At 33.0% G+C, this 26,492-nt stretch overlaps 1 protein-coding gene across 2 annotated transcripts; it reads right to left on the reverse strand.

Annotated features, from left to right (window-relative positions):
• Nucleotides 1-1,364: 1,364 nt before the first annotated feature.
• Nucleotides 1,365-26,313, reverse strand: LOC140674409 (nose resistant to fluoxetine protein 6). Of its 2 annotated transcripts, none has more exons than XM_072907917.1 (13): nucleotides 25,863-26,313; nucleotides 22,457-22,653; nucleotides 18,739-18,947; nucleotides 6,674-6,927; nucleotides 6,414-6,584; nucleotides 6,017-6,110; nucleotides 5,826-5,945; nucleotides 5,504-5,669; nucleotides 4,868-5,043; nucleotides 4,161-4,290; nucleotides 3,405-3,722; nucleotides 2,452-2,625; nucleotides 1,365-2,193 (listed from the first exon to the last, which is right to left on the reverse strand). In XM_072907917.1, exons 1-12 carry the CDS (start codon nucleotides 26,311-26,313, stop codon nucleotides 2,500-2,502), a joined length of 2,412 nt encoding a protein of 803 aa, XP_072764018.1. In that variant the 3' UTR covers nucleotides 1,365-2,193; nucleotides 2,452-2,499. The 2 variants fall into 2 exon arrangements, with proteins under 2 accessions (XP_072764018.1, XP_072764017.1); XM_072907916.1 differs by having other exon boundaries at nucleotides 3,399-3,722.
• Between the last annotated feature and the right edge of the window lie 179 nt (nucleotides 26,314-26,492).

The following is a 26,492-nucleotide window of genomic DNA, read 5'->3' on the forward strand; positions in this document are numbered from 1 at the left end:
GAGAGATACAGAGGATACAGAGAGATTACTTTCATAGAAATATAATATCAATTGCAAAGGAAACCTCTAATCATTTTTAATGAAATTAATAGAATATACAAACCAGGGATTATGTCGGATTCTTACTAACTAAAACTTCCTCGAGTATTTTACATCAGGCGTTTTAATTGGGGGCTACTCGGGTAAAGTTACTACATCACTTCTAAAAGAAAGATTCTGTTTACAATAATAATAATACGTCTTCGTCTAAAAAATATTATATAAGAAATTATATACATAAATTATGTGTACTTATGTGCGCTATAATGTAATAGGCATTTTGCAAATTTCAGCGGAATATTATTTATCATATATGTATATTAATCATATACCAGGGGATATGAGACATTTAAAGTGTTACAAGCTGTTATGTCGAAAACCATATATTATAGTAAAGAATGTTTTACATAAAAGTTGTTTGATTCGAGAGGGGGGGGGGGGGAAAAGATAAGAATATTAGTTTAATCTTGAATGTAAATATCAAGGTTATGCAAAGATAAACTTATTGTTAGTTTTTTTAAAATGGAATCTAATCAATTTTTTATATAATTATAAAAATAATAATAAATTTTTTATATAAATTGATTAATATTTTGTGCATAAAAGTATTGAGATAAGATAATTGAAAAATAAATATTTTATGAGACATTTTATAGTTTTTGGAAAATTGTTACATTAAAGCATAAAATATCTCGTAAATTATTAAATTTTTGGCTATCACACTCTTATAACTTTTTACGCTGAATATTGCGAGGAATCGATTTATATAAAAAACTTATATTGATATTTACATAATCTTGGCACGTACGTTCAAAAAGTCAAACTAATATTCCTAGCTTTTTCTTCTTTTAAATCAAACATTTTTTTTGTTTTATGTATACTTTTAGAGATAACAGCTTGTAATATTTTAAATGTCTCATCCTGTATATTATTAAATGTAAATATAATATATAGCTTTTTTTATGTGTAAATAAATAAAACTTTCATACTAATGTGTACGTGACAGCAATATAACATATATATATATATATATATATATATATATATATATATATATATATATATATATATATATATATATTTATATTATAATTTTATTTATCTATATTTTATCGATTCTTTACAATATATATTTTTCATTTTTTTTTTTTTTTTTTTTTTAATTATTGAACCATTAGCTATTCAACATGGTTGCATTAATTCTGAAATGACGAACGTCACACATGTTTCTCTTCACACTGTTCTCACGGGACTGAATTTATTATTATGTACATATTATATATTGTTTGATCATTCACTGACAATTGTGCGAGAATATTGCGCAATTTTGATGTTGTCACAGTTTTTCTTTATTTTTTGTTCACACAAGAAATTACAAAAGATCGATTACAATGTATCACTAACGTGCTGCGCGGTTGAGCGTTCTTATTATTATACATTATCTCATATATATGTACGGCTAGATTTTTTCTCATTTGCATGCGCCATGAGAGATACGCACTCTTGTGTAGATATTCACGGCGAAAAAAAAATTCTTAGCACGCTTACGTGACTTTTTATATTCCATAACCAGTAATTTACGCTTTGTTGGACACGGAAAAGTCTTCCTATCTATTACGTAAATAAATTCTCATTAGTAGCATTGTCCTGTTTAGTCCATAGTCGTAATCACGTATCAAGATTTGAAGAATTCGCGTATTCAGCCATTTCAATTCTATTACATTACTTTCGCGAAAAACCGCAATCATAAAATTATTCTCGAAGTCGAGAATTTTGCGCGAATCTAAAACATTTCTATCTCACAATCAGTTATTTTTGAATTTCTAATAAATCTTGTTATATTGACTCTATTATTTTATTTATACGATGATTGTCTGCTATTTGGAAAAGCTGTTTAATATTTTATTCTCTCTCCTTCATTCATTAATAATAATAGATTGATTTATGAGCAATTTCTGTTGGGAAAGAAACATTAAGGAGAGTTAAGACTTATTTTACGAGATGAATTATCACCGACTTTTCATGCGACATTATTATTAAGAACTATCGAATATCTGCGATTTATAGTCATGAATACTAATGAAGTATTCTAAAGAAGTAATCAAAAATTCGCATCTTCCAGTTGAGCTTAAAATTCAGAATTATGTCTGTTACCTACAAGAAATATCGATGCGTCAATCAAAAGTTAAATTTTTCGGATATTTTCGTGATATTGTTTTTATTTTTTTTTTTTTTTATTAATCTGCGATTATTATTATAAAAATTATTATTATTGTGCTATATTTCTCTTAAATTATAAATGTATGAATTTTACGATTATCACACATATATAAGCGACAAGCCCATAGTTTGCTCATAGCAATATATAGTCAATATTGATCTGATAACTTACGAGCATAAGTACATACTTACCGCACTAAATAATCGCATTTGTCCTTTTATCGAGCAAACGATCACATACTATCTTACTCTCTTCTTCGAGGTGAATGCTATTTTCAACAAATTTACCACTGGTGCCTCGAAGGCGAGAGAAATGCAGAATGACAACAGATACGAGGCTACCAGGTTACCGAAATAGACGATGAGCTGTAAAAGAAACATGTATAATCTTAACATTTTTCTTAAAAATTGAATCAAAATATTTTATATATATATAATTCATGTTAGAATTCTATATGCGTAAGATGATAGTATCTATTATACAGAGTGGTCTGTTATATATAATACGATCGGAAATTTTATAACCAAAAATAAATAAAAAATATAAAATAAAGTGAGATTTTTTATACAAAGCGTTATTTTTGGGAGAAAAATTAGAGTTATATTTTGTCTTTCATTATTCGTGTATCTTTCGATGATACTACATAAAAAAAAATATTAAAATTTTAACGGTTATCAAAATATGAATAAGAGTACAATATTCCATTTTTAAAAAATAAATATTTTTTATTGTGTAAATAAACATTCCTATAATTTACAAATGATTTTTGTTCTACAGTTTCAATTATTTTCTATTTTTTTTCTCAAATACAATGTTGATTTTTTATTTATTCTTGGTTAACCAATCTTGAAATATATATTGAATCTAGATCTAATTTATACGATAAGATAAATAAAAATTATTCAAGCTTAAAAATGACAAAAGGTAATAAATTCATTAATTTTTAAAATTAATGGTTTGAAAACGTAATAACGTAAAAAAAAATTTTATTCTATATTTTTAAATTAATTTTTTTTTTTTTTTTTTTTTCAAATCATGATTATCTCTGTTGCATTGTAATATCGACAGGAAAGGACCATTCTGTATAACTATATCACAGTTGTATAAAATAATTTAACAATCTGAAAATCCTCTTTACGCTTACGACGATCCCATTGTGGAGATGTAGTGGTCCATCCATTTGTGTACTCGTGATCATCATAATAACAGGATGCACTAGATAGGCGCAGTATGTGAGTCTTGAGAGCGGATATGTTAGTCTTAGCGAAAGCAGACTGTCGATCATTCGTGCCGATCCTGTACAACATTGGATCACGATAAAAGCTACGGCCATTGCCCACGCGGTGTGAGCCAAGGCTGCATATACGGAGCTCACCAGCACCGTCAAATTTCCGGGATACAATCCGTATACCACCGAAAACATGATCATTATAGATAGTATCCAGCCGATTAACTTCGCTCCCTAGGAAATTGAGATTTACTTATTCTTACTTGTCCTTTATGAAAATTTTTATACTAAAGAGATATAAAATTTTATTGCAATATAAATAAATAATATTAATTCAATATTAATAAATATAAATAAATAAATAAATATAAATAAACATTAATGCAATAAATAAATAATATTTAACGTTTATTATTAGTGTATTTATATTAATTATATATAAATTACTGGCGTTAATATTTGTCATTTTTTACATAATCCTTCCATCGTTTTATCATTCACGTTTTTGCCGATGAATTATTGATATATAGATTTTTCATTTATCTCGAAGTAAATCCGCATGCACGCGATACGTGCAAGGGATACGCGAATATATCATTGATTGATTGATTAACCGAATAATCGATTCTTACAAACATAAAACCATTGTGAACGGTATTGGCATACACTCACCGTAGGTAACTTTAATTGGCACTTCGTTTTGAAGAGGATATATCCAGTGATTGTGCCGATGAAATACGGGCCCGCTCTTAACCAGGGTTTGTCGTAGAGCTCATCGAAAAGAGCAAACGGTTCCTGAATTCTATGTGAAAAATAGATAGAGGAATTACGCAACGTGCCGTGCAATGAAATTGCATTATTTGCCGCATTAGCAGGCAAATAATGCAAAATACAATGTCGATAAAGCGCACGCTGTAATAAGCGATAGTTGAAATTAAAGCCCGCTTTTAATTACACGCGATGCAGCTGCGGCTTTCGATTGTAATGTTTTATAGCGTGAATAGAGTTTATAACTTTCTTTTTGATACAAGTAAGATTTTTAACGCAATTCTTTTTTAATGGTACGATACATTTAAATTATTTCTATCCAATTTATATAAATAATTTTAACACGTCAACTCAATATCTTAAATAATTCAAACTAACGACAAATATTTTTATCTTATATTTTCCAAAATTATTGCAATATTCTCTGCACTGTAAGTTATTTATACGTAATCTAAATATTTCCTAAAAATTCAGTTTTGCCAAGTTATGTATATCAATATTATCCGCAATACAAGTCAACGTGTGAAAAACGTCTTTATTAAATACCAAATAGATTTCGAGAAAGCGCGACATATGTGTGATGAACGCAAAATATCGAGCGGAAATATTACCTGGCTATGTAATCGTTGCTGTAGGCTATGGAAAACGTAGTGAAACATGAAGAAGCGATCAAAAGGAAAACGATAGCGATCGCGGTCTTGAAATATTTCACGGAGAGCAAAAGAAGAAGTACCCCAAGGACGTAGAATTGCGTGTCGTTGGCCATATACCAGCTCCACAGCATGCACTAGAAAGTTATTAATGCAATAATCGCGTATTTCAATTGCTAAGAAGATTGCGCATCGCGATAAGTTGCGAAAGTCTCGTGTAAGAAAATTCGGACGGAGAAAGAATCACGCACCGTGAAAGCGATGCATTAAATGCCTCTTTGACATAAAAACATTCTAATAATTTTTCCGCTCATTAACTAACAAGTTGTAAGTTGAGAGTATGTTAATAATAAAAATGTCTTTTACTTAATCGCATCTTATTTCTCAATGCATGCTTGCTTTATTGTCCCTAATTATTTTGTATTTAAATTGCTTCAGTTCGTGGTAGGTGCTGTTGCAAAATGCTCTTAAGAAGTTTCATATTACGTTGAGAGCGTCGTCTCCCAAGTGATACATAGTAATAAAAAAAAAAAAAAAAAAAAAAAAAAAAACGAAAGAAAGAAGACATTAGGATAAGCGAAACATAAATCATCTTACCATTTCTGTCCGCGGATATAGCGAGTTCAAATACAGAGCATTTCGCCACCAGAATTTCTCGCAGGTCAGATGATCGATAATAACGGGTGAAAAGACTGTCTTTGCCTGAGTGTGCTTTATGGCGATCTCGTTCATTCCCAACACAAAGAGATAAGCCGGTGTCAGTCTTCGTGAAAAGAGGAAACCAAAGGTCAAGATAGGAAGATTGTACATACATTATTCATAATTTATCCGAATTGAATTGTTTCGTGTAGAAAGGCAGGTTACTCTCTTCTCTCTTTCTCTCTCTCATGCATAAATTATATGATATAATTGTATTTACCTGATGAATCGATACAGAATCATGATAACAAACTTGGTGGAACTTGTCTTTAAGAAATTGCCCTTCTCCGTATTCAGATTACCCAGGGATCGATAAAATAGTATAGTCACTAATAAACCGCTGTGCAAGACATTGTCAAGAGTTAGTATCTTCCTAAATGAAATAGAAGCTTATCGCACGTCGTTTCTCACCTGATAAAAAAGAAAGTGTCTACAGAAAATGTCGCGTTGCTGATGGTTTGGAACATGAAATTCCTCTCCGTGACTGTTCGCAGTGTCTTGTTCTCTGTAAAGCATAATGAGGAAACGGTTAAATCGCAAAAGCCGGTGAAAGTATACATGTTGTAAGCGGAGAAGAGTCTCGATTAACGTCTCTCAAGAAATTCGATAAATTCCGTTACATCATAGCGCCGATCAATTGTATTGAAAGCTATTTATAGAAAGTAGAGCAAGCCGATCAGTTTAAAGTGCTGTTAATGATGATACAATTTTCATGCATTATCGTTATTTCCGAAGTTTCTACGTGTTACTTCTCGATTTGTTCAATTCGTACGGGAAATGGTCTTTTGGAAATTTATCGTAAAATTACCCGCGATGGAAAAGAGTTGAAGGTACGTGTGCACCATGACGACCCATCCTAACGAAAATACCCGAAGACCGTGGAGACAAGTTAAACTATCCTTGGCCGCAGGGTCGGTGCTAATGATTTTACTTCCGTTGACGGTAGGGCTGAACGCGAGCAAACATTTCAGCCAGAATCCTGTAAAAAGTGACGATAAAAGCGACGTCAAAAAATTTAAGAATATCTGACTTGAGAAGATATATCGATAAGATATATATGTCAACGACCTTCGCCATCATTTTTTCCTTGAATAGGGTTCTCTTTTTGCGGATGCTTCGTCCCCTTTTCGATCAGCTCTTGACCGTTCTCCTGTCCCATCGAGATTCTGCGGTCTTGAGTCAGATTCTTATCCACGAAATCGTTGGTCTTATCGTTGTTATTCGACACGCTCGAGGACTCGATATCCCCCTCCGGGGAAAATGATCTGAACTCATACACGGTTGCGCAGATCATCAACGTCAATATCGCGCCGCCAATGGCTCTAAAGTAACAGTGTAATAAATGTATTATGAAATTATCTAAAATGAATTAAATAAAATTAAAAGTAAAACGATAGCAAAAAATATATTAAGAGTATATATATATATATATTTCTTACAATTACACAAGCTGCATTTGCAATTATGCAATTATAAATTAATTTCGTAATATAAGAATTACGTGTAAGAAATTATATATATATATATTTTTTTTTCTACAATAATTCTAAAGTAACAGTTTAATAATTTTATTATAAAACTATCTAATAAATAAATTAAGATGATAATAAGTCAATTAAGAATATATATAATATATTTTTATTTCCTGTAGACAATTCCTACATTGTGTGAGATTAATTTATAATTGCAAACTTGTGTAATTGTAGGAAATAAAAAATTTTTTATCTACAATCTTATATTGAGATTTATATATATCAAATTTAAAAAACTTTTTATTCTTTTTTCATGACAGATTAAAATTGTTTTATACGATAAAAAAAATGTATAAATACATGTATCTTATAATATATAAATGTACATTATAAATATACATTATAAATTCATTATAAATTCATTATAAATACATTTTGATAAAAATTCAAAACATCCTGAAATATCGTCAAATCTGAATGAAACTTGGGATGTTAGAATATTGATTATAGTATCAAAGTAACACACAAGTTTTTTACACTACAATTACATATAATTTAGATATCCATTAATATGGCGTAAAACCATTTCTGGTAGCGATTTAAGCTGATATATGTACTCAGTGTAGCATGAATTCGAACAAAGTTCTGATGCTGTCTTATGATAGATTATGCCAAATGCGATGAAGTTGCTGCTCTAGATCAGCGTCCAGCGATATTTTGCAACAGCTGCAACTGACGTCCCATCGTTATCCACGTGTACTCGATACTCGATAAATTTGGAGACCTAGTTGACAAGGAAGAGTATCAATATTTATTCTTGAGAGATGCGAGCTGTATACGAATGAGCATTATCTTGCTGGTAAATGACCTCTTCTACTTCACTTGTCAAGAATGGCAAAGCAACGTTATTACAAAATCTCCTGTATCGCTATGAGTTCTGATCTCGGCTGCTGAATGAAATGACTCTCTACACCATTAACACCATTGCTGATGACCATGTATCATTCCACAACAGAGTCCGTATTTGATCGCTGTTCGGTCATCCTTCAGACGCGAATGTGATGATCGTCCGATACCAGACAGAGTCGTGACTCATCGCTAACAAACAATGCAGTGCAGTGACTTCTCATTCTTTACGAGCGCGTTCACCACTACAGACGGAAGTGACGATGTGAAGCGATTAATGACACACGTTTTAATGGCCGACAAGAATATAATCCTATCTTTGCCAGTCGTCTCAAAATAATGCGCGCGTTAATATTGTATATACAGGCTGTCTTGTAGCAGATGCTATTGCTCTCTTAATTGTAGACGGAGACGATGTCACAGCGATTCGGCTTTCTGACGATCAAACGATCTTCTCTATTAGTCATCTTGAATTAATTGGAGTCTTTGCGACATGCTCTGATATATCCATTTCGAACAATATCGAACAGCTGCATTAATATGACTGCTGCACAATTTTTGACCAGCCTATTTTCTGTAGCTCAATGATGCGATTTCTCTCAAACCCAAACTGATTATAATAATGTATTATACATAATCAGAATATTTAAATACATAACTCGATTAAAAGAAACAGTTCTAGGAGTCACGCAGTTGATAACGCGCATTGGCCAACCCATGTAAACAATAATTGATGTAATTTAAATGCACTGTGCAAACAACCTTGACGCTCACTAGTGACGAAACATTAATCGTTTCCATGTTTTAGCAAGGAGTATCTGTATACTAACAATAAGTTTCACGATATTTAAAATTGTTTTTCAAGATGTTTCGATTTTTTTTTTTTATCAAAGAGTATATATAATATAATAATGAATATAACATATTGACACTAAAATATAATTTGAATAATATCAATATTATACGACAGAGATATAAAACAAATTTGAGATCTAAGATATTGTAATAAGTCATTAATAATTTATCAAGTAAAGAATAGCTATAGTTACGTTATATAGTGAGAAGTTAATTAATAATATTAAATGATAATATTAAATATTAATAAATAAAAATATATTTTTATTTCTTAATATTTAATATTATCATCTCTCTTAATACTATCATTGATTTCTTGATAATGAATATCTGATTTTTTAATCATTGAATTTCTTGATTAATTTTTACTTAAAAGAATCTTTTTTAATTGTGCAGAAGCAGATTAGATTTATTCGATAATAAAATTAAATTATACGAATACTCTTTTAAATAAATTATAATACTTACAATTAACGAATTATCAAAATATATATATTTATGTGTAAAATTGCTTAAAAACTACGTAACATAATAGAGTTGTCGCAAAACCAAGCGAGAACAGGCACGGGTATAAAGTAAACGCTAATTTAACTGAAGTATATGACGAGTGAAAGATTAAGCGAGCCGTCTAATAACGATAGTAGAACTCATCGTCTTTAGAGACGCTTTTAGTCATGGTTTTACACGTGGCTCGTGAAGTGGAAACGCAAGAAGTTCTATAGCCACACGCGTATCACTTTTGTTCACCGCTAACAATACAAACTTCTGCATTCAACGCTCATGCATTGTATTATATTATAGAGGGATGAATTTATACATTGTTGTGGTAATACATACGTGGCCGGAAATTTCGCGAGTCATTTCGCAAATAGCATATCGTTTTTACAATCGTATTCGATGATATCGGAGGAAAATTGGAAACAAGAAATCGATTATGACTCTGCTCAGTTTAATAACGAAGTATTATCGAGAATACTATACAGAAGCATTTTAACTTTTTCAATTTCCCGTGGACAATACATTTGCTATACGGTCATTGGATTCGCGAAAGAGCTTAATGTTTCGGGAGATTAAGCACTGATAACCATCCATGCGATTATTCGCAGTCACATTTTAATTTAATATTTCAGAAATTAATGTTTTGTCTGCATTTATTACGATAAAGATATATATGTAATAGTAATTAGCTAAATTAAAAGTAAAATCCGTAAGCAATTACTTTAATCTTTTGTGAATTTTTTTTTTGTTTTATATTAAATTTCATTAGTATAGACTATTTTAAATAAGATATATAATTATTTGCTTTAAATTTAGAGTTTTGTGATGTAAATATTTCATTGGTATTAAAATACGCCCGCAATTTTAATCGTAATTCAGTTTCAAATTGTGATGCTATTAATCACGATGGACATGATGAATTTATTGACAGTTTTGCAATGAAAAATTGACATCTCCGTGCTTCATTATGGATTAGTATGTTGAACGTGATATCGAATTTTCACATTAAAGATTAACGCATGATTGGGATTTATAATTAATAGATGTGCTGCATAGTAATTACACGAAAATTTAGTAACATCTCCGTATTTTGCATTTAAAGGCATTTGTTAATCGATTTTCATTCTAATTAATCGACGTTTATTATTGCAGGAATTATCGTTATTGTTTTCTTAAAGAATTTCAGTCAATTATTTGGAAATAACGTGTAATTACGGATATTCTTTGAAAATGTTTAAGTATATAAAAAGAGATTTTCATATTATTTAATTTTTTTTTATTTTCTGTTTAATTTCTTTTATCATATTACAATATATTAATTTTATTTTATTTCTATATTATATTTTTATTATATTATATTTAGTTTTATTAAATTTAATATTAAAATACAAGAAGTTATTTTATATAGCGTATCTTATTTGCATTTTTTTTTTCGCATCACAGGCAAAATCACCACAAAAGCTATAAAAATACACGAATAAAGCGAGTTTAAACAGTGAATTTCGCAGTTTCAAGCCGCACATTATTTTCGCCGTAGAAACTTCCGCCTTATATCTCCTTGTCAGCTTTAAATTATTATTTTTGTCGGGATTGAACAGAGGGGAAAGGACTTTGCGGATTTTTCTTTATCTCACCCATAGCACATTCTCGTGTGGTTTAAACACCGCTCTCTCCGCGCAAAATAGTATGGCAACATGGGCTTTCTTCTTTTTCTTCACATTTGACCCATTTTAACGCGCTGCTACCTGCGAATCTTGAAAAGAAAAAAAAGCAAAAGCGATCTGAAGCGGTCCGAAACAAAAGTTTCACAACTTTCTGTCGCGACTTTTTTTTCTGGCTCTTCTTTCTTCCCTTCTTCTTACCACCCTATTTTCGCTGTGTTCTGATTTAATCCTTTGACTACACTTTCCGCTTGCAAATTTCATCGGCTAAAAAAGCTTTCTTTTTTTCTCACTTTCCCGAATACGCCGTAGAGTAAATCACAAGCATTCGACAGTTGCTGCGAAATTATGTATACATGAAAACTGTTATAAATTTGAATATAAAGGGCAACTTTCTTTTTTAAATTTTATTAATTTAACGTAATTCACGTTATCGCAAGATTACAATATTTATTAAATATAAAATGCGCAGAATCATATAGTTTAAGTCTTAAATTACAAATAAAAAAAAGATTATTTTTTTCAATAAGATCATATATATGTAGAGGAAAAATACTGAAGCTGAATATAGGTTTTTTTTTAAAGCCGCATAATCTTATTCTTCAGCAATAAAATTAATTGATATACTTTATCAGAATAATGATATAAAATTAATTTGAGTATATTGATATGCATTTTTATTATAAATTTAATGTTTACTTTAAACTAAATGCTAAATCGCAAAAATAAAATGACACGTCGGTTTGGTGCTTTTCCTTCTGTTTACAATTGTGTGTATGTTGTGCGTGTGTGTGCACATATGCAATTGAAATTTATTGAAATCGTACGCGGGATAAGCCGGATACCACGTATGGTAATATAGCTGCACATCTGACGGTTTCCATTTCCGTAAACAATTTAATGGATTGGTCCTGAACGTGGAGTGGTCCGGACACGATTTGCATCCGTAGCGAGGCCCGCATTCCGCCGGAATGCAGACGACTGCGCAAACACTTTCACGCTGCGCGCCGGTGGCTTTCTACAACCTTACGTAATAGGCTCACAACATGCGTGCAAGTATGTGCGATGCACAGTCGGCCGACGCATAATTGCATGTCGGTACGTCGCCGGACATCTTCGCATCGCTCTCTTGAGGGTCAACTAAGCTTTTAACTAAGCACAGTTATTATTAGCAATTTCCTCTTTTAGTTCTGTCAGAAAGCTTGTGCATTTTATTTCCGTTTCGGTAACAGGTTGTTAAATTTATTCTATTTATTCTATTTATTCAAAGCAGTAATTAAAATTGCAAAATAATATAAATTTGATAGTGACAGAGATCTTTTTTCCTGACGATTTTGTGCGAATATTTACATTTTTGTAAAACTATGAACGATGTTTAGATTTCTGTTGGAAAATAAACTGCTCGTCGCCTTGTTTGTCAACCGTCCAGCGCGAATTGCTGCCTCGCAAATATTATCTAGGAGATCCAACGTGTGATAGATGTCGTTTAACTTGCATTCGCAAGAGAGAGAGAGAGAGAGAGAGATATATCGGGAAGCGTCTATATCTAAATTTAAAGGACCGCACGTATAACGATCTATCACGTGGTTGTGAACATAGCGCAATGTATGGTTAGCACTATCTGTAGCGATTTTTGAAGAATAACGTGCCGAGGGTAGTGACATATTGCACTCGCAACGATTATTTACGACCTACACCATTTTACTCTTATTCCAACTTGGTAAACTGAGTTATACACGTATCTCGAGATTTAGGTCGCAATTGATTATTCCGACTTTACCGTTGTATATCGGAAACTTGATTCACGTTTAATCTGATATATTATTTGTACTTCGCTTCGCGATACACCATCATTGCGAAATATATCATTAAGCTTTATTATTTTTATATTATTATTTATATTATATTTTAATTTTTGCATTAAATTCTCATCTTTGTGTTGCATATTTTTTAATTGGCAAATTGGCATCACGTTATTTAGCTCTACTCGTTAATATAAATAATAATCTACAGTATAATATATAATGTATTATTTTATATAAAATATCAATACGCCCGGAACATGTTATGTTAACGACGTAATTATTTAACGTAATTTTATTGATCATTATGAAGAAGAAGGCTGTACAAGATGAAGCAACGATCGATTTAGCTGTAATTTAAGACTGTAATAATTTAACGCGCTCGTCGCGTTACTGCTGTGGGGAGAACCTTATTTATCCCGTTTGATTTATCCACGTTGTGTTAGGCCACGTTTAGGGGAGCTACTCGACATTTTTTTACTTTGTTTCCTCGGCAGCGAGAAATGACTCGAGGATGTTTCACGATTCAATAATAAATTGCAAACTGCCATCGTCCTTGTTTAAAACGATGACGCTATTATTATATATCTTTGTCAAGTAAAAACGCAGTCTTTACTTACAAGTCCTTATTCGCAGGATTTATTTGCGGAGCAAATTGTATTAATATATCGGGAGAAGTTTGAGATGCAGTTCTATTTCCATATCCAAGTACAAAATAACATTTCTCGTTTGTCGTTTGGATCGGCTTGTTCTCGAAAATCGTTTCGAGAAATCGGAAAAGAAAATCGGAAAACGACGCGTATCTGGGAAGCCGTGAAATTTTTCGTAAGTAAATTTACGCGAACCAGACTCTCTCTTTTTCTATATCGACGCGAAATGACTTTTTGAAGCAAGCCCCGAGCCGTGAAATCGGGCCATTAGATTGTAAGTCTCCTTGGAAGTTGAACTGTGTGCAATTTCCCTGCAACACGTCGGACAATCCCGCGTCGTCGTTCTCGTTATTTCATCGTTGTTATGCATTACCGCAAGGACACGTCGCGTTACTCCGCAATAGTATTATAGTTGCAACTGGGACGTTTCGAGGCAGAGGCATCGTCAGGTTTAAAGGACTGTTCCCCAGCCTACATATGCCACAGCTTCAATCGCAATCGATAGAGAAGTGCTCTTCTAAATATAAGCGACTATTCTTGGAACCACCTATGCGCCCTCAGCAATCGAATATTAAAACTGTTGGAAGTTAAATTCCGTATAATTGCTTGAATTAAACAACGTGTATGTTGACTAATCAACTGTTCGATTTTAATTTAATTTGCTTTGCCTATATATTTGTGAGTCAACGCAATTGAGTTGAAAATTGTAAAAATTCTAAAAAAAAAAAAAAAAAAAAAAAAAAAATTAGAATTCTGTTGACTAATGCAAATTTTGCGTAATATTTATTAGATAAAAAAAAATGACATATTGCTACATAGATCGAGCTAAAATAAAAACAGAAACGATGTAGAAAATTGTCTTCCCGCGATCACGCTTACTTTTTTCTTACTTTTCCTCGATGGTATATACGAGTACATACGTGTGTGTGTGTCCGGCAATTGACCGTTCGACGGATGCCTTGTAATTGCATTACGAATTACGTAACGCGTGTCTCTCCCGACATAGGGAGATGATTAACGTTCTAGGCCGATGAGAAGAAAAATATCTGCTTTCCCCTTTGCTCACACTAAATGTAAGAAACTCGCAATTAACAAACCTATATATAAATAATGCCATGTTGCTTTTACGCAACAACTAAATGCTATGTAATAATATCGCGGTAATATTATACCAGAGTAAATCGATCTTTTAACGATTGTGAACATGACACAGGCTATTCTTGTGAAACAACTCATCATTATTTGTCGATGCAATTTTTCCCCTATAATATTAATCTAATCTTTGATTATTTTATATAGTATAGTACTAAGGTTATCATTATTTTCTCATGACTAATTAAAAGTTACTCACATAAATTATACGGTTAACTTTTAATTGGAGTCAAGAGTCTAATTATATCGTATAAATTTGCAGTTTTTATAAAATCAGGTAGGACAGTTGATAAACACGGCTATATGAACATTAATAGAGAGTATTATACATAAATGACATGATCACTGCGATCCGCATATATTCGTAATTGGAAAAGGAAATGATTAAGGTAATCAATGCAAAAATATGCAAGATATTTAAAAAAATGCAATTAAACGTGGAATCACAAAGCATGTAGGGCTCGCCACCATGTTTGACAAAGCGTCCCGTTCTCATTTAGACGCAGAGTTAATTTTCAAGAGAATTATGCAATTTTTTTATATGACGTTACGGCACGCGCATCGCGGTTATACTATTACCGATGGAACAAGCCGTCTTGAAAAAAGGACTAGGACGATGATTGCGTCGCGTTCTCTCTGTACAATGACACTTGCTCAATTTTGACATCCGTGATACGTCGCGTCCGGCTCGCTATTTACGCTCACCTTGTTTGCAAACGTCAAACGTCAGATCGCGCGAGCGCCATGATTATTACGCAATGCGTGATCGACGCGTATCGCAATTCTCTTTCTCCTTTTCCTCTCGATAGACGAGTGAAACCCAACCGCTAAAGTATGCTAAGTGCCATACAGCTTTGGCACTAACTCCAAACAGCCGGTCGTCAATTTTTTTCCCCCCCGGTGGACGCAAATTAGAAAACTTGCCGCGTAAGAGAAAAAGGGGAGAGGCTGCTCTTCTCTCGAACTTGTTTCGCATGCTTTCGGCGCGTTCCATTCAATACATACTGTGTATATATATATATATATATATATATATATATATATATATATATATAATTTTTTCAATAATCGCTACATAGTGTGCTTTTTTAGTCATTATCAAAGATGATCGATATTTACAGTAGTTTATGTGCATACATTATTCGAAATAACGATATTGTGAATCTTATATCATATTTTTACTTTTGACTATCTGCAAAGCTTTTCATTTGTCTATTAAAAACGTCGAATAAATTACAGTTAAGCTATCGTAATCGATGTTAGACATATTATAAAGATATGTAAATTGTTATATGATCTATAATTTTTATTTTTGTTTTCACTATTTTTTTATAAATATTATGGTCATTTTTTCCTGAAAAATTGGGTAAGATGGCCAATGGTTATGTTGTACTATTTTGATAATATAAAATTTCTATTAAATATTTTCCTTTTAATTGCGATAATATTACGTAAGTTGAGCTTCAGTGAAAATAATATATCAAACACTATTAAAAAAATAACAAAAAGAAAAGTATGTTTTTTGCATTTTGAAAAACTATAGCCATCTTACCCGAGTTTACCTTATATACGTAAACTTTGCTTTTCCCTCGCGAAGGAACTTCTCTTCTAAATTGAGGAATATTAGGGAACTAAGATCGAAATTGTTAACTTAACGCTTAACAAGTTAAATTGAAAGCGTTCATAAGCGATAAGACTTCTCGATTGAGTTTACGCGCTGGGGGTTAACTTGTTCAATTATATCGATGGTTTTGACCTGTCGTCAAATCACGCGAAACATCTATAACTTATATGAATTGAGCTTTCTCGCTCTTGCCAGAGAATGTGTCATCTTCATTCATGTAATCGAGGCGTATGACAGCGCCAAGTACAGCATGGTACGTATCACCTGACGATTGCGTAATGATGAAAAATCTCACGATGTTAATTCATTGCCACGGTGTTAATGTAGCGCGTGTCCGCGGGCTACGATGCCGCATTTACAACATGTACTTGCGTATAGCCGTCAGGTGTTCACGTGCGTAACACACTTTCCGCACTTTCTTTTTCCGCGAGTGCACCGTTTACATAATCGGCCGATGCGCGTTTCTCAATCGCGTAATATAAATAATCGAGCATGTCGACGATATCGTTGCCGATCGAGAGAGCCGATTAAAAAGAAAACAGTAGTCCGGCCAAAGTGTAACTTTCGATCGTGCAACTTCGAGGGGGAGAAAGAAAAAAAATCGACGAGTTTCTCGAAAGGCCACAGGATCCGTTTACGTGCCTTTCCATACGCGAAACCCCATTAACGAAGCCCGAACTTTGGGTTATATTTCAAAGTTCGGCTCTAATCCAAAATTAGCTCTTGCTTTCTCTCGCACGTCATAGACATAACTCCTGTCGCGGATCGAACTTTTCGAAAGCCATAACTGCAATGTACGTGATCAGTAGTGTGTGTATATATTCCTCAGTAATCTCTTTCAGGTCAACACAGTTTGCATCGGTTACGTAGCGACAACTTAAACTAGATTCCTAGTCATATATTTAGAGATATAATTCATGTGTAATGTATAGCGCAGTTTTAATCTATTTACGCAATATCTATTTGAATTGAAATAAGAATTTCAAGTAATTGCATTTCTATCGCTAACATGTAGAATATTGTTATCGATATCAATCTACAGACATAAGTGTAAAAATTCATTAAGAACGTTTCTTTTTTTTTAACGACCACAGTTAAAAATTATAAATTTCTTTGCGGGAATAAAAAAACTTTTGAAAGTAAAAAGTTGAACACGGCAACGTCCTACGATTTACTAGGGACATTTTTTAGGATTATCTTCGCTTGCATGATCCTAGCGGGTTTTATTTTCTGTAAGAGTTATAAGAGAGGTTGTGTAATTAATTACTGTTAAAACTCGCCACATGCTTGGTACGCGTTTAATTACAACGTACCTTGTTTATTATGTCACGTTATTTATTAATTTAAATAGATTTTTTTTTTATTTTATAGACATCGGAGAGCGAACTTACTAATGAAAGTAAAATTTTTCCATCCGATCGCATCAAGTATAACACGCGATTGCAAAACTTCTCCATCAGTGCATAACTATATTACGGAAACGTACAATTATGCCTTTCGTAAATATACGAATCGTTCCGTGTTTATTTTGAAGTGAATGTGTAAGTATTAATATCTCACAATTTCGTTCGGATATTGCAAATCAACTTGTAGTAATGGATGGCCATTGAAATTTTCCACATGTTTCTATCATTCATTTTCAACGCGGATAAAAGCGCGGAACATATTTTGTAAAAAATCAATAAAGCGAAACTGCATTGAAATAAATAAAGCTTTTGCGATACACTTTGATGTTGAATATCGATGTAAATATTTCGGACTTTGTTTTGAAAAGAAATTAGCTTCTTTTGACTATAGAAAAAATTATTGATATTAGTTTAAAAATATTCTGCATGCAATCTAGTTTAATAGCTTTTTCATCAAATTTTTCAAATTGTTCGAATAATATACAAGTGCAGTTGGACGAATTTATATTCAAATTGAAAGTAAATAATTTCGATCGTCGAAAAATAGATGTTGCTACACCACGAGGTTTTAGTTTTTCTTTTCTTCTCAATATCACAAGGGACTCGACTTTGGTATTCGAATATAAGAGAAAGAGGTACCCGCGCGTTTGCTGAAAGTACGGCAAGCTAGTTTCATAAGTTTTGCCGAAGCGTCATGTCCCGGAATGAAATTTTCCAAGTTATGTCGTTAGATAGCTCAAGTGTTTCGCTCACTTTAAATCGTATGAATAATATTTGTCTACTCACAATCTCTATCATCTAAAATTGCATTGTATGCATTGTATGCATAAATATATATGTGTATAAATATTGTATTTAAACACAATATGAAGCAATGTAAATAGATAGGTATTATTTAACGTAGAGACCAATATTCGCGAGAAATTAAACAACAATAACATTGCGGTTGAACCTTTTGGTCAAATTGTCACATTTATGACAATATTGAATTACGTAATTGCAAGACGTCATATCGTGAAATTTACCGCCCGAATGGCGGACAAATCCCGGTCGGGTAAACAATTTACCGGGCATTCAGACCGTAAGAGGATTTTTAAGATTACTCACGAGAGCACGTAAAATTTGGGATCCCGCCAGGCGCAGTAATTGCTAGATGGCACGGGTTTCACCGTAACAATGTGAATCTTCGGGCTGCTCGATCGATAGGTCGAATTGCCCTCGCGTTCGACTCTATCAGCGCTGGCCCTTAACATCGAGGTCAGGGATGCGCGATCGCATGTACCCGGTAGGCAGAGACCCAAAAACACCTGACGTGTCTGGAAAGAAAATAAAACGATGTCGTTAGAGAGTGAGAAATGTGTTCTTTATCCCCTGTGAAAGTTAAATGATTAATAAATCTTGTTGCGAAAGAAAGATTTTTTTTTCTCGATATTTTCGTGCCTTTTTACTTGTTGCAAAAAGATACTGACCATCTAAAAAAATAAATATTTAACTGAAGACGTATATATATGGAGTAAATCGATATACAATATATAAGAATTCCGACAGGAAAACATATTTTGTTTGAAAATCGGCATACGCACTCGCATTTCCATCTATTCTTTTATGATGTATACATACATCGTATATTTCATTTCGTTCACGTGCTTTTACACATAAAAAAAATTGCCATGAATATTGCAAACTCTTTCGGCGAACAATTCAGATCAAAAGAATTTTTTTCATATAAAAATACTACGACAACGGTCGAAATCCGTCCCAATGTTCGAGATTATAATCTTCGTTTGGTCGCGCCGACTATCGATCGCGCGGCAATGGAAACGGGAATCTCCGGCTGCGAAAAAAAAAAAAAATAAAAAAACGCAGTTTCCACTTTTTTTTGTCGGCTCTTGGCGTGGCGCACCACGTGCAATTTCATTTTCTCTTTCTTTTTTGCTCTCCCGTCGCAGTCAATAAAACGGGAAGACGACTTTTTTTTAACTCTAATAAGAGCTCGTTTTTATTTAATTCAAAAGTTCCAAGTATGTTCTGAATCGACGCGACGCCTTTTTGTTATTTTGCCATAACTTATATCCTATGAGAAACTATGCGAATCACAGTGTGCAAATCGTGAAATGGCTTAGGGGAAACTCTAGTGATTACCACATAATGATATCGCTCAACTTTGCAAGAATAATAAGATTAGAAACTGGAAACACAGCTTTCTCAGTACTTGAAACAATGCTACTGAGGAACTTCGAGCAACAACTCATTGAGCAGTATTATAGAAATGCAAATAGAAATTTTACCTTGCCAATCGGAAACTAAATAAGTAGGCTCGCCAAGTGTTATTGGATTTAACAAAAAATACAATCGGTCTGCGTCTAATATCTATTATAATATATTCTGTAAACTTAAGAGAGATTCTCTTATTTGAACTTTTTATTCAGTTTCTATTACACAGTAATTCGAGATTATGACTCAAGTTTTTTTAAATATAAATCCTATAGTTTTTGTCTATATACACATATGTTCAGTTTGTTTAGTTAATGGCGTTTCTAAGTTGTCATGATTACTTGCGGTGTAAAATTATAATTTAAATTTAGAAAATTATTAAAATTTTTAATATTATAGGAAAAATTTAAGAGCATTTTAAAATATCATTTATCATGTTTTTTTCGTGTAATTTTATTAAATCGAATTTATATATTAAATTTCTCTCTCAATTTCAAATAATCTGATCAGTCGATTTAATAAAAAGTTTTGAAGTTTTTTATTGTTTAAAATGAGAGAATCAAACTTTTGAGAAAATTGAAACTTTGATATGGATAGATAAAATCTATTTTTAAAAGAGGCAAAAGTCTCCTTTATCAATTATTTGTTTTTGAATAATTAACATTAAAAGGGATAGATTTTATAATTATATAAATATAAAAATAAAATTATTATATAATAAAATATCAAGAATATTAAATTTAGCAGATTTTGGAGAAAATCAGAATTGAAACTATTTAAATTATTGCGAGTAATAACGAAATGGATATAAATGAGGTTTGCACGTTCCATGCATATTTGTATATACTTGTTTACCATTTTAATAATTAATTTAATAATGCCATACATAATATATAAGACTGACATACTGACATATGAATTATGCATTATACTGCTCGACGGCACGCATTGATTTTTTTTCCTTTTGTGTATCAGTATGTATTTATATATGTATTTTTATACTCTGTCTACCTATACATATACTCGTTAATTATTTAATTGTGAAATTTAAAGGTATTTCCAATATGTGCTATTATATAAATTGTTATATGAATTATTTATCAAACAAACTCATGACCCACTGCCTCAGTTTATTCCGCTTCTGTTAAATCGATTAATTCACAATAATTTATAATAGAAAATAAACATTATAATATATATATATATATATATATATATATATATATAAATGAAATCATCAATCCGGGTATAATGATATGGGTGTGAGGAGAAAATATGGATTTGACGCAAATATGTACTACAATAATAATGAGCTACGTAAACGTTCGAAAATTTATTTCCTGCATATGTCATCAAAATATTTGCAATTAAACAAAAGATTATTATTGCGTATGGATCATTTATAATACGTGTATATAAGTAACGCAACAGTTTATTATTTAGCTCAAACGTCGATTAAATCATCAACTATTAAGCAAACTTGCAACTAAAAATATATACATCATAAGTACCTCATATTTATCTAAGTTGGAAATGGAATGATTAAATACATAATTAATTGTTTATTATCTCTCAGTTATGTTCAGTTTTCATCGATCTTGCGCCACTGTCATCGCGCCAAGTGCGAGTTATTCACGGTACGATAGTTATCCAACACGATATACGTAAACAAGTGATTGATGAATAATTTGATAAACATGCGATCTCGTGACGATTTCGTCAGCTTGCGCGTTGGCGTCGAGAGGAGATGCGCGTTTAATTAATTCCAGCAATAATTTATCCACAATCGCGGTGCACTCTAGAGTGCACTCGGAATGGTGAAACTGTCGTCGAGTAGTAAATACAGTAATCTACGAAACGTGCCTCATGTCATAATATCTGCTTCGTTGCACTCTGCTATGTACAATGTAATCAACCGTGGCGATGATAAAATCGTAACAAGATGTAGAAATGTGTAAAAACAAGATGTAATAAGTAATTTATTTGATAAACAAGTTGAAAAATGAAGCATAATTATTCTCATAAATGGTTTAATATATTTTCGAATTATTAATATATTTTATTTATCCAACCGTATATATAATTATTTAATATCAAGTATAAAATATTATATATTTATTACATATATTTAGAAACGCGTGTATATAATTATAATTATATTATTGATTGTATATATATATAATATATAATATTTTATACTTGATATTAATTAATTATATATACGGTTGGATAAATAAAATATATTAATAATTTGAAAATATATATAAAATATATATATATATATATATATATATATAGTGTCCGGTAATTACCGCCTCATCTCTCTAGGGCAGATAGAGCAGGTCAGACTGAACATAAAAATCCTCTACCATTTTGCGATTTGCGCAATAATTATTGACTTGTTTTATCAGCCCTAGAGAGGTGGGGCGATTATTATCTTTGTATATATTTATAATACACGTAAATATTACACATAAATATTTATATTATATATTATTTATAATAGACAGTTTGCAAGAACTTTTCTGGAATCATTTCTCTGCTCGATGAGCAAAAATGTAACAGTTTTATCGTAATACAATGAAAAAGTATTAAAGGGCCGATAACTTACGGAAAACTCGACTTCTTTCGGCAGATTTAAATAAAATCTCGCAACGTGAAATTTGAGAGGAAAGGGTGGCTGCTCATTGTCGTCCGTTACGCTTTTTCCGCTGGTGGTATCGAGTTCTTTGCAAAGGGTGCTCGAGCCCAGCCAGAAACCATTGCCAAAATGGAATTGCGAGGAGTAGCGACCGCTCGCATCCGACACTGAAAAGAAAAGCCAGATGAGAAATATTGTCGATCATCGGTGTGGAACGAGCGAGATAAACGTGCTGTCGCACGACTTTTACTACGTGTCTCTCGAAAGAGGAGATTCTCCTCGCGAAATCGCTAGATATCGTGAAACGAGCGTGCGCGACGACGTGCGAAAAATTCGCACGAGTCTCGTGCACGTCACGTTCTCTCTTTCGAGAAAACTCTCGAAATCGCTCCAGATACGATATCCGGATGCTGCGCGTTGCGGTATAACTTTTTTTTTTTCTCTCCCTTTAACGTCTTTCTCTCGTTGAAGGAGAGTCTACCGCTCTTCACAGGCGCCTTGCACCGACAGCCCAATAAAATTTCGTCGTCTGAAATTACCTAAAGGACCCAATTACACGGGACTGTCGGTGGAAGGTTCATTGTCAGTTACGTAAAGGGACTGACCACTGAGAGTAGAAAGTGCAATCTGACAGGTTGCATATACCGACGTTCGTATCGGCCGTACACCATTATAAGAACGTGTAACGGCGCGTGTTCTGTTATCGCGAAAGTGATCAATTTTGTGTGATAATCTAAAAGCATTGGTATTACGCAAATAAACACACGTGGAAATTTTAACAAGCCGTATCTCGTAAACGGCGTTGAAATAGAGTTTTAACGTAGGCGATATTGTATATCTCTCCATTCGTGTTTATATGTTGGAAGATGATGTGACTTTTCGCGGTGAAAGTTCAATTCTTGGATGCTATAATTTTATAATCTTTGCCTACATACACACGCGACTTTATTACGTAGCTAGGGAGAGTTATAAAAAAGTCACTATGGAATTTGACTTTAAATCAGACTTATTCTCAGCGAAAGTTGTTCGACCGCATAATTTTATAATCTGTGTCTATATATATATATATATATATATATGATTTATTACATAATTAAAAAGAGCTGTAAAGTCACTACACAGGATTGTCTTGAGCCACAAAGCCACGCTGCTGCATTTTGGCGGAGGAATTTGCAACAATGGCGTAACAATGTCCAACGGATTAATGACGACCTGGCTTTACGAATAATGACTCGTTGTTGCATTATGACAGCTGCGAGATCGGGCGGACGTCGAAAGAAATTGCGCAATGCAAGCTCGGAGAACATTTGGAAACAATCCCCTGTGACAGCGACACAAAATTGCCGATGCAACTTTTTTTATTGCCTGTCGCGCGGTGACTTGTTAATTGTCTTTGCTTATTTCACGATTGCATTGCTTAATGCAATTATTTTCATTGACGCGTATAAAACTATATTGCCGACTGATTTAAATGTTAATTTTAAATCTTCCTCGCGCTCTGCGGCAACGACAGTCGTACACACACATTTATCATCTTTTCTATTGTATTAATTAATTTAATTAGCTTTCATTAATTTTTCAAAATTTCTCCATACACATAATGACATATTCCGTAGGGAGTAAAATGAAATCTCGTTTAATAGAGTCAGGGATAAAATAATTATCTTCGACAATTAGCGTCGCTTTCTAAGCATAATTGCAATCGGCGCGTTGACTCGACTCGGATTTCGAATCGCTGCCACACGTACAACGTCCCCGGATTCCCGGATCCGCAGTGGCGCGAAGATGTGTACCTGCCCCGGGGCGCGTCGCATGTCGCGAGTGCAGTTTCGCAATTTTCGCCTCGCGAAATGGCACGGCTGGCGCGCAACCGTCGACGTTATTACTGCGGGTACACCCGATAATGCGGACGCAAGCCGGCGGTTCGCGCGCCGTGACCGGAAATCACCGTACATCCGCAGGTGACTCCGCAGCCCCGCAGGCTCCGGCACAGACACAGCTGCGTGCTTTCATCGCGGGCCCCCATTGGCACTCTTCGGCCTTTCTCAGCTTTCTAAAATCACGGGCGGCACCGCGCGCAATAATGATATTCTCTGTTATTATTACTTAATTACTTAATTACTTAATATTACTTGCGCAAGATAATTCGTCGATATATTGCCCCTTTCCCTAATAATTTAGCTACGTGTGTTGTGTCATTACAGTTTTTATTTGAATATAATTGTGATCGATCATTTTCTACAATTGCTGAATTATTGAATATCGCGAGAAGGGTTTTCGCGGCAGGAGGAATTCAGCGTGTGCAAATATCGAGAAGGAAATCTTGCTCCACCGGAAACATTATCGGAATATCGGAGATTCCAAATACAAACACACACAATGTATAATAAATAGCTTCGCGCGTGTAATACATATATTCCTTGCTTTTCTTTCAATTTTTATAAACGTATACACATTTTGATCTACATTTATTATGGAGGCTGAGAAAAAAATGTTTTTTTATTGATTCTATTGATTAAATTAATGAAGAATACGTAACACGACGCGTGTTACATATTTTATAACAAAGATGAAAGGTAAAGATATGAAGCATGTATAGTTTTAAAGATGATAAAATATTTTTCTATCGATATGTCAAGTTCTCTTTAAGAAATTAAATTTTAACTTGTGAAAACAATTGTGCACTTCATTTCGAATTCAAGAAGTTTCGAGTTTTAAGTTTATATGAATACTTCATTTGCACATCTTTAGTGTTGATTTTCTTCTGAATCCTACTAAATGTTCGAGATAGTAGCGCCCGAATCTCATTTCCTTTTGCGGGAAATGCGTAAAGAGATTCGTGATGTACTGTGAGATGTCAAAGAATTTATTAAATTAAACTGTAAAGTAGGTCGGAGCATTTGATTATTATAAGATAAGTAAAAGTTTCATAAAATAATTAAATCTTTAGTGAGTCATTCACTCTTAACTGACAATATAATTGTCATATCTAATTGAACGTACAAATTCAAAATGTTTCTAGATATCTTATTAATATTCCTATCAAAATTTTATTTTAAAATATATTTTCTTAAAATGATTGCGATTTATTGTTAGAAAAAGAAATTTTTATTATTCTCGCGCTATTTTTTTTTAAATTTAATAATTTATTTCGTAATCATTCTCGCTCTTAAAAAGTTATCATTCTTGTCAAAATCTTTGTTCAGGATAGAAAATGAAATAAATAATTTAAATTACGTTTATAATGTAGACAACCGCGATGATTATCATATTGATATTGTATATTTAATTTACTCAAGTGATTTAATGTAAAAACATCTAGATGGGAGAATCTCGGAGGTTTTTTAATATATTTTGATTAATTAGAATAACTTACTCTTCGCAGCCCAGAGTTTCCCGCTTCTTAGCGCGTCGAGGAACCTTTCCATATCCCTTCGACATTCATCCTGAAGTTTTCCAGGCACTCTGGCCCACCTAAGAGGATCGTAAAGATCAGCGAGCCACTGTATACTGTTCGCTGTTTTTTCGAGTTTCTCTTTCATAAAATCGATATCGAGGTCTCGATGCTCCTCTTCGGTTTTGTCGAACATTTTCAAGTAGTTTCTCCAATCTAGTTCTGGATTGTTCTTGCTGAAAGCAATTAAAGGCTTCTTGGACCCTTCATTTGTTTCTTCCATGTATTCCGTTGTATTAAAGTTTAACGTCTTCGTCCCGATCGAAGTAAACTTCTGCGGTTTACTCAGCTTGAGGATGTTTGATTCTTTTTCCGCGTACACCACGCGGGCAACAAGTAGAATCGCGAGAAGGTAACTCGACGGATGTGCCATGTTACCTTCGTTTATTATTAAAGATGTCACCGTGCAAAATTCGCTTTGGAAAACTAACGATCGACTAGATTTTAGGAGATCGAGCTCATCGATTTCCGTCGTTCTTAAGTTCTTCGAATATCTTCGTCATCTTAGCACTCGATGCAATTTCTCCGTGAGATATGGTAATACCGTTGTAA

The sequence above is a fragment of the Anoplolepis gracilipes genome, chromosome 16 (assembly GCF_047496725.1).
Source record: "Anoplolepis gracilipes chromosome 16, ASM4749672v1, whole genome shotgun sequence".
In the NCBI taxonomy this organism is placed as follows: Eukaryota; Metazoa; Arthropoda; class Insecta; order Hymenoptera; family Formicidae; genus Anoplolepis; species Anoplolepis gracilipes.

Coding starts and splice junctions, on each gene's coding strand:
- LOC140674409 (XM_072907916.1), bottom strand. CDS start 26,313: ATGGCACATCCGTCGAGTTACCTTCTCGCGATTCTACTTGTTGCCCGC. Junction 22,654..25,862: donor GAAACTCTGGGCTGCGAAGA/GTAAGTTATTCT, acceptor TTTTCTTTTCAG/TGTCGGATGCGAGCGGTCGC. Junction 2,626..3,398: donor ACAATGGGATCGTCGTAAGC/GTAAAGAGGATT, acceptor TTTCTTTTACAG/CTCATCGTCTATTTCGGTAA.